The sequence below is a fragment of the Melanotaenia boesemani genome, chromosome 5 (assembly GCF_017639745.1).
Source record: "Melanotaenia boesemani isolate fMelBoe1 chromosome 5, fMelBoe1.pri, whole genome shotgun sequence".
In the NCBI taxonomy this organism is placed as follows: Eukaryota; Metazoa; Chordata; class Actinopteri; order Atheriniformes; family Melanotaeniidae; genus Melanotaenia; species Melanotaenia boesemani.
In genome coordinates, this window is record NC_055686.1 from 23,209,047 (window position 1) to 23,219,172 (window position 10,126).

Below are 10,126 nucleotides of genomic sequence, written 5' to 3' on the forward strand. Positions count from 1 at the left end.
TTTTTTTTATCTATACAAGATAACCATGTCAACCTATTCTGTTTATGCTGTGTAAGTTGAATGGTCTGCCATTGGCATGCTGAAAATCTGTTCAAACACTACATTTTCCACCAACTTACTGGCAGACACTAATAGGTCTGTTGTTGGCAGGTGATAAACTCTCCTATTTGTTTTTTACAATGGGCACAACCTTGGCAGATTTCCACACCTAGGGGAAAAACGCCAAACTTCAGACACAAATTTAATATATGGCATATTGGTAATGCAGTTACAGGAAAAGCAATTTTAAACAAACATCCATCCATATTATCCAAACCAGATGATTTATATATTTTTTAACCCATCAAGTAGTTTAGTCACCATTCTGCTGTCTATAGGTTGAAGTGTACACACTGCTTGTTCTTCATGATAGAATTAGTTCATATTTGTGATGACAGACTAGGCCCACCAGAGGAACTCTGGTCTATGCTTAATTTATTGACTTTATCTAAAAAGTGATCATTAAAATGATTTGCAATGTCCTTTGCTTTTGTCCATTAACTTCAATGAAAGATGGAGTTACATTTGTAGCTCTATCCATTATTTCATTCAAGGTATTCCTCAGCCTGTTACCATCATTCCTCCTCTACTGAATTTTATTCTGATAATAGACCTTTTTATTCTTTCTTTTCAGCCTAATCACTTTATTTCTCATTTAACAATACTCTTGACATTTCTCAGTTCCATCAATAGCAGCCTTTTTCAGCTTGTCCTGTTTTGTCATACAGTCTCTATGTTCACTATGAATCCATGGTGCTTTAGTAGCTCTTACTGAAAATTTCGTAACGGTGCATAACAGAGAGAAATAGTTCATTAAATAATTTAACAGCTTTTTCAACCTCATTTAGTGCCAACACCTGATTCCAATCAATGCTTCCTATATCTCTCATAAAATCGTTTTCACAAAACCTTATTTATGACCTCTTAAATAATATTTTAGGCACTGCTTTGGGAATTTATGTTTTTCTTAAAATGACAACAATATTATAATTACTAAACCCAATGGGAGCAGATGTTGCTTTAGAACATACTTCACTTTTGTTGTTAATATGTGGTCAATGCACATAGTAGATGTTTGGCCAGCAAAATTGCAGAATATTCCAGTTAGCTCATTCACCATTTGGGTTAAATTGGAAATGAGTGCAGTGCTATTTCACTTTTTTCTCAATGAACATGATTTTGACAACCAGTCATTGAAACATTGACACAAGCACATTGACTGTTAATTAAATTAGATATTTCATCAACTTTGTTTTTCCAACTCAGACCTTTAAAATGCACAATTTTTAACCCTTTTTAGAAGTAGTTTCAGTGTCACGACCCTCCCAGTTCAAATTAAAATGATCAAACACACAGTAATTAATGGACCTCCTCAGTCATGAGTAGATCATGGCTGATGACGGCATAATCTCCTCTTGCTCGTGCCTCCCTCATAGCTGGCAACAATTCAGCTCTCCTCTTCCTCACTCTTTCAGAGTAATCCTCGGTAATAAAAAACTGAGGTATTAAAAAACTGAGGTATTTTTCTCTGAACAGGATAAGCAATTTGTTCTTAAAACGTTTCCCCTGAACTGTCCATCCCTGTGAGCTCTCTCAATTTTGACAGGTACATTCAGCTTAAGTTTTGTGGTTAACAGTTCTTGAACTTTAGATTCAGTTTCTCCCCAAGGTTTTATCAGCCTTATCTGGTCCAAGTCCATTAATCACCAGATTGTTTCTCCTGCATAGATTTTTGAGGTAATCAGCATGCACTTGGTAACCCATTGGTTGGTAGGTGGCCAACCAATGGGTGGTCAGTGGATTGATTCCAGGTTTCCGTGACTACATGCCCAAGTGTCTTTGGGCAAGACACTGAACCTTACATTGCCTCCTGATGTGTCTATTGGGGTGTGTGTGTATATGTGTGTAAATCGGTGAATGTGACATGTAGTGTAAGCTGCTTTGAGTGGTCAAGCTGACTGGAAAAGCATTATATAAGTACAAGTCCTTTTACCATTACAACTTGTCCTGATGGTCATGAACCTGCTTTAAAATTTCTTTTGTGTCACCTTCTGAGCCTTCTGATGCTCCTTTAACCCATCAATATCCTTTTGAGAGTCATTCAGGCTTGCATTAAGCTCTTGTAACTCAGCTAAGACAGAGTCCACTATTATTGGCTGAATCCAGAACCATCTGAGAGAAACTGCAAAAAGCAGTCTCTTGCCTCTTCTAAAGATCCTCACAGTAACTACCCGCTGGTGAAAGCCTGACGGCTGCTAGTGGAACCTGATGGCAGTTCTTATTATAGTGGTGATATGAATCAGATAAAAAAAATTATAAGTTTTATATATCATGAAATTTGTATTTAATAGCAGGGATTTGTTTTACAGAAATTAGGAGTTAACTTCTTTATAGTCAACCACAGCATTACACAGAGACATTTGTCCTGCAGAATGACATTTTTAACATTCATAAAATTATCTGAAACAGAATTCCAGGGATGAATTTTGCATTTTCAGATTTATTTAATCAGATTGCCACAATTATCTTCTATATTTGTTGCAATGTGTATTTATAAATTAAAGTTTTTATTGAAGTTCTTTTTTAGAGTATTAACTTACAGATATCATGAAACAAAGTTTCTGCTATAAGAAGAATAATAATCTCTGTACCCTTGATAAAACTTACGATTTAACAAGGGGCAACACACACACAAAAAACAACAACAAATGATTTTGAAACACCAAAATGAGATTTATAAGCAAATCTAGCCCATCCAATATATTTCAAAATTATGAGCAGCATTAATGGAAAATATTCTCAACGTCTTGGCTTTCTTTTAGCCGCTTCCCTCTTTTCAGAAATTCAAAATGCAGATAAAATTAAAGTCAGCCTCATCAACCTCACTTACACCTGAAGTACTCTAAATCATTGATTCTCAACTGGTGGGGCCCGACTCAAAAGAGGGTTGCAGACTTGTTTTCAGTGGGTTGCAGGCCTTTACCTGGGCCAAATGTTGTAAAGAGCCCCACATTCTCCCATTAAATCCACCAGAATCTGATCTATGATGTCAGTGTTACAGCTCAGATTGAAGTGAGCACTGTTTCAGTGTTTTTCATACTGATAAAGTAATAATAGGAACATTTTAATTTTGTATACTTGAACTTTTTTAATTGCACATTTTGTTTATTTTGAGTTGCTTGTCATGAATTCTGTAAGTATCCTCAGCTGATTTAATTTTATTTACCATTTAAAGACAAATTAAGACGTTTTTATTCACTTCTCAGCTTCACCCTTAATGTTGAGTCTATTAAAACTGTTAATTCTATACAATCTGAGCTTAAAACAGAACCATCTTTTCATTAAATAAATTCGAGAAGTAGACATTTTTCTTCTATTTGGGTCACTATTTGTCCCACATCAGTTGAAAACCACTGAAGAACTGATTCTGTCCCACCATAAACGTCTCATTTTATGACTAAACTGTTTGCAAAACCCATTTTATAGCTCACTTCGCTACAGCATTGGTTGCTGATAAGTTTGTGGGTTTAGATGAAAACATCACAGAAACCTTGTCTGTAAAAACAAAACTTCATGTGACTTTTTTCACACGTGACATCTGTTAGGAAGGCCATAACTTTTACATGTGCTTTCCAGGAACATTTTTTTGAAAAGACATGGGATGAGAATGTGATGATGAAGCACAGTACAGATGACTGTACAGATAGACATTTTTCAAAACTGTAATTTGTTTTTTTTTTACTATTCAGTTTTATCCAAATGAGATAAAATTATTAACAGTCTCATGATTCTTTAAATTAATAGAAAGAAATTCAACAACACTATCTTGAAGGGTACTTTGGTATGAGAAAGCCTTTCAGTAGGGTGTGCCAGTATGTATAAGAAACATGGAGCTCAGGACCAAGAGATACCTCCAGAGAGAAACGGGAGCAGAAATGACCGAGACCGAGTATAACAGAGTATCTACAGTATATACTTTCCATTAAAAAAAGAAAGTTTTAGCCTAATCCTAAATGTACAGATGGTTAATATTGCTACAAACATGTAATGAACCCAAAGACTGTAGAGCTCTGGTAGAATAAACTAGACTGCAGTGAAGAATACATCCTGGTAAAAAATACAATGCTATGCTTGCTAAGTTGTCAGTATTGGGTAGCTTGACAAAAAACAAACAAATTCCTCCAAAAATAGTCAGCTAGAAATAAGGAAATGATGGAAAATGAGTCAAAAAGCAGCCTACGTGTATTAGAAATCTATAAATAATCTTTGAAAGACCTTCAGAGAGCCTGAGGAGCTTGTTTACAATAACATCTGGCTGCTTCAAGGCAAAATATAGAGAAATGAGAGATGGTTTAAAAAAAAAAAAAAAATTGGCATACTTCAACTCCAAGCTTCCATGCAGTGGCAGGCTTACCGGAGGTCAAAGTACATGGACAGACAGTATAACAGCTTCAGTTTTATCTGAGTTTAAAAACAGAGAATTACAGGTCATAGGCACTTATGTCTTTATTATATATAGCTATAGTTCAGTATAGTTTAATTAGGGCTCACATAAATATCAAATAGAATATTTAATATAGAGCAATGGAACTATTGTGGTGCTGCCTACTAATGTTGTCTCAGAGAAGGATGCATGTGGTAAAACACACTGGTCCAAACACAGAGCATTCTACTATATTGTTTCCAGCTTTGATGATAAAATCAGTATAAACAGCCGACATGATGACATGAAAGATAATTGTTTTATCTTTCTTAATCAACTAATCATGCTGAAAAGTCTTTGTAACTTCTAAAATAACTGAATCTAAATTTGACTTCTTTTGTACACCATGAGGCTGTTATAATATTCTTTAAATAAAATGTGCTCAAAATCATTAAATTTCCTTATCATGAAGTTTTTGTACAAACAGGTGAAATTAGAAAATGTTCAATACTTATTGTTAAGATGACAAACAGATGTTAAGAGCAATTTTTTTAATTTAGGAATGCTTGGGTTAATGTGAGTATCAGCACATTAACCAGCCACTTTAACTATCAATGGCCTCAAGGAGCTACTAGAATGACTTCAGACTGTTTTTCGGTACAAGAACTGTCCCCGAAGTACACAATATAACAATACCGGACAAAAAAAAAAAAAACAGCAAACAAAAGTATAACAATAAATAAAAAACAAATAAATAATTAAAACTGACAATCATAAAGCCCAGAACATCAAAGTGTTTTAGATAACACAACAAAAATGTCATTAAGCTGGTGTAAAGATCTGAAAAAGCGAAAGTACAATATACATAAAAATAAAGATAAGAGAAACTAATCCAAGACAGGAATTTTAAACATTAACTGCACATAAAATGGACCAAAATCTGAATTTATTTCCTCTTTGTGTCAATGCCTGCAAAAATATGAGGGGATTGGATAACACAATAACCTTAAATTACAGTGTGATGGTGGAACTAAGTCAATACACAGTGTTACCGCTCATATGTGACTTCTACACGGTGATTACACATTAATATCCTTCAGCCGTGTCCCACAACCAGCAGGTCCTAAATGAACATTGGCCCTATAACTCAAACTCACTGAAGCCCATCTGAATTACACATGCTTTGATAAATCATTAATGTTTAAGTTGTTTAAACTGTGTGGATGAAGAGCTGAACAGATATAAGTTCATGATTTCCTACAGATTTTTCCAGGTATCCAAAGATGTCCATTTTTCTTTAACATTTACACACCTCTCACACCAAAGAAAATGATTGTTTTTCCTGATCTGCTCCGTGGGAGTTTCAGCCCTGTCAAACAGGTTAATAAGTAAAATCCCATGAGGCTGATAAGACCAAACTCAACTGATAGCCTAAATGAGCTTTCCCGTTGTAAAATGTTGCCGGTGACTTGAATCTCTCTGTGGATCAAGATATGAGAAGAGACTGAGTGCACTAGCAGGGCAGATATTTCTTTAGACATACACACCTCATCCTCCCTGTGAAATACTCTATAAGTGCCCGCCAACACATTAAGCACAATAAAGCCAATTATTAACAGAGATTAGAACAAGCTTGTAACGGACTTTTGCCTCTTCAATACAAGCTTATAATGACTTTAATGACTCAATAATGAATCAGTGGCATGTGTAGACAAATGGAAAATTCTCAAGTCTTTTATTATACACTGGAAGACAATCCTGTAATGTCAGTTTTTTTTTCCCTTTTCCATTTGAAACGGCTAATGACTGACTCATTGACTCACATTAGTGTACTTGGATTTGATAAACTAAAAGTAATTGCCACCAAATGCTTTACTTTACAGGCAGGTTTCTAAAATCAGACCACGAAGCTCCATTTTAGAGCCAAATCATTTTAAACTATTTCACAGCTCTACGTCTCTGAACCACTTTTATTTTTATCTATTTATGAAGATATATATGTTTAACTTTTCATTGGATATCTAACATTACCAGTGTCCCACTTCCACCACTATTCTTTTACCTCTGAAATCTTGGATTTTTTGGTTGCTTTCAGCAAAAATAAAATGCCCTTTAAAACAAATCTTGGATTTGTCGCCTTTTAAATGTGCAGCTTAAAATGTTACAACTCTTTGACTAACCTGTTGATTTGTTTCAGCACAAGAAAAACCAGATGCCTCATTTCTTCATTTTTTAGCAACTGGCTGCAGAGAATTACAACAGAGCAATGAATGGGAAAGATGTGTAACAAGTTAAAGGAAAAACCTTTAAGCAAACATAAATGCATAGTCAAGTACAGTGACAGTAATCAAAAGCTTCACAAATATGTTCTGAAAACACAATTAGTCTCAATTATTTTATTTAACAAGATGGAAAACACTTAAATATAGCGAGGATAAATGTTAGGGTTGCATTTTACATGAGAAAAAATGTATATATTTTGCATCACGCCCCACTAAAACTTACTTAGAACAAATAAAAAAAGACCTTTTCTGAATTAAACAAGTATCTCCTCAACGCCTCCACAGGAGCAGCCGAACTTCATTTTCTGACAAAAATCACTGTTGCTCCATCGGTATAATACGAGACCCTGCACCAATTACACTTTCCTTAACAATTCAAAATGAAAGGAACAGTAACAGAACCACAATTTCTTTTACTAAATGTAAATGTCAACTTAGAAAATGTAAGCGAAAGTTATAAAAGTTATTGGATGCCGTGCTATAGTGTGTGAACAAACCCTGTTAAAGTATGAAAAGGACTTCTTCTCTGCTGTTATTCAAATATTTCAATGAGTTGCAGCAGATATTCAGTCTCAAGCCAAAATTACACATCCTTTAAGCTTTCTGCAGTTTAGTTTTATTCCTTTATTTTCTTTGTTTTATGCAGGTCAGTGTATAAGTCCAGCAAAATGAAGATGCAATGTCTCATATCCTGGTTAGGATTTGGCGGCTCCTTTTGACACTGCCAAGCCGATGAGACCCGCTAAACCGGCCACGCCAAGACCAATTCCCCCGACGATCGCCATGCCAACCAAGCCATCTAAATGACAACAGGAGAGGTTCAGGAAGTGCCTTTAGAAACTTATTATTAAGCAATAAATCTTTTTTTTTCCCAGCTAATACTCTCTTACCTTTCTTCAGAGCTTTGTCAATCAGTTTCTCCAGTTCCAGAGCCTGCTTGTTCCCTGGCTCATTCCTTAGAAGAGTCCGGATGTACTTCAAGGCTCTCTCATACTCCTGGAAAAAGGGGAACAGGGGAAAGAAAGACTAAATAACTAAATGAAAATAGCAAATCAAATGGAAGATGGATCTGATGTACATTTAATAAAGCATATTATTAGCTGTGGTCACTTTACAGTAATTTAATTATGCACAGTGTTGAAGAAGATCATGTTGACCTGCAGATCATAAAATCCTCATTAGTTATCTCCCAGACATAGAAGAGATAGCTGAGACAGGCACACAACTGTACTAGAATGCAGGTGAAGAAGCTAATGATACACAGCAATAAAATTTTCTATTTTTAAAGAAACACAAATCAGAAATGTGACTACTAGATAACAGAATCGTTGTCTTTCTGTCTGTTCTTTCATCCAGTGCACTCTGAACTCCACAAATTCATTACTGGGAAGCCAAGGGAGCATAATGTCAAGTTTGAAGTTATTCGGATTGGCATTTTTTTCCATTTTTGGTGATTTTTTTTTCTTACTGTTTTATCCTGCCACACCAGTATAACCAGCATTCCTGTGGACTTAGGCTTTGCTGCCACCATGAGATCTGTGAGGGGACTCATAGCCGCCACAGCAGCTAAGGATTGACTTGTGAGCTCACAAATGACACTCAGGTGAGATCTAAACTTTTTCACTCATTTGCCAAAAGCAGGTAAGCTAATTCCTCTTTAGTATTACATAATGAAAAAATTATGAATAGATAACATTCTGTTTATTAGAAAAAACACCAGCTCACTAAAAACATACACTTACAACATCAACAGGCAGTAAACAGCTATACAGCACTGAATTATAGTGAACTGATCTGATTTGTTACATTAATATATTAAACAAACAAACAAACAAAAGAACATAGGGGTCATTTTAGTCCCAGCTAGCTAAAATTAAAAACATAGCACTGTAATTTAAAATGACTCACCAACCCCTTACAACTAACCAAAAATCATGTAAAAGGTCAATGAAAATTTACCAGCATTTGGCTCTTGTGCCAATTTTTAAACCTGGTAACAGTGAAGTCTTCACAGATGTCAACATAGCTATAGCATAAAGAATAAAACATAGGTAGAATAAAGCTGTGTGGCATGCAAAGAAAGTTTATGTTGATCTGGATTTTTGTTTAGGTTCGCGCAATTCGGCCATTTGTGAATATTTTGGACAGGTTATGGCAAATAAAGGGAGATTAGAAAGAAAACTCACTTTGAGTCTGTAGTTTGCCACTGCAAGGTAGAACAGAAAGTCCCGTGAGTCGTCCTTTGAGGATTTCTGAACAAGTTCTAAAAAAAGAAAATAAGTTACCAACTATGAACGCAAGTTTGTACAATAAATCTCAGTATGCAAGCTTTCTCTACTCTCAAATATCAGTAGGACTGTAAAGAATGTTTCACATTTGAGTGGTTGCACTTTAATCTGACCACAATATTATAGCATAATCATTAAAATCACTTTCTTTTATACTAACAGAAAAGCATACATTCATTATCTCAGCATAATTTTTCATCACTTGCCATTACCATTAATTGGACCCAGAAATGGTATAATTGGAACAGCTTTGTATCAAAGTATATACTGAAACATTTCTTTTCATGGTGGTTTCTCTTACTTCAGATTTATTTAAAATAAATATATGTAAAATGACAAAAAAAAAAACACATATACTGTATCAACATACCTTCCAAGAAGACTATTCCCTTCTTAATGTCGTCGGTGTATTTACTCCTGATCAAACACCAAGCATATTCAAACTTTGTTTCTTTGGAGACAGCCCCTTTCACCAATTCACTGTTGTATTTCTTCTCAAATTTCTGTGATAACAAAACAAACCAAGTTTTACATAAGAAGTTCACAGAGTTAGATTTGTAAATTATCGTAGTGACAGTTAAACAAAAGCTCCGTCGCCGGCTGACATTTCACTTCATTGACTCACTTTTCTCATTTCTAGCATTGTATTATGCAATGTTTCCTGTATATTCACGACCGATAATTATTCCTGTATGTTCACTTCAGCACCATCACACATTACTACCAAATCCTTGTTGGCATTAATCGTACGTTATTTACGTATATCTACAATAATCAGAAACCCCATTTTTATTATAAACAACAATATTAGCATTAGCTAGCTACGTGACGCGACAAAGTACAAGTCGAAACGCTATATTTCATGAAAGTGTCAAATTTTACAAAGTGAACAGACGCTAAACGGACATAAGAGAGAATCGCTCATGTGTATATATGTCCGTTTTAATAATAGGGAATATGTTTAATAATGTGAAAACTTACTAAAAGATCTTCAGGAGCTACCACATCACTTAGTACAGCCTCCATGTTTCCGGGAAACGTAGTTCGGCCCCGCCCACTTTTGATCACATGACATAACAGTGCCATACGTCATT

At 35.1% G+C, this 10,126-nt stretch overlaps 1 protein-coding gene across 1 annotated transcript; it reads right to left on the reverse strand.

Moving 5' to 3' along the window:
• Nucleotides 1-6,846: 6,846 nt before the first annotated feature.
• fis1 (fission, mitochondrial 1) lies at nucleotides 6,847-10,095 on the reverse strand. Its single transcript, XM_041986660.1, has 5 exons — nucleotides 10,014-10,095; nucleotides 9,403-9,535; nucleotides 8,931-9,007; nucleotides 7,635-7,740; nucleotides 6,847-7,543 (listed from the first exon to the last, which is right to left on the reverse strand). Exons 1-5 carry the CDS (start codon nucleotides 10,056-10,058, stop codon nucleotides 7,440-7,442), a joined length of 465 nt encoding a protein of 154 aa, XP_041842594.1. The 5' UTR covers nucleotides 10,059-10,095; the 3' UTR covers nucleotides 6,847-7,439.
• Nucleotides 10,096-10,126: the final 31 nt, after the last annotated feature.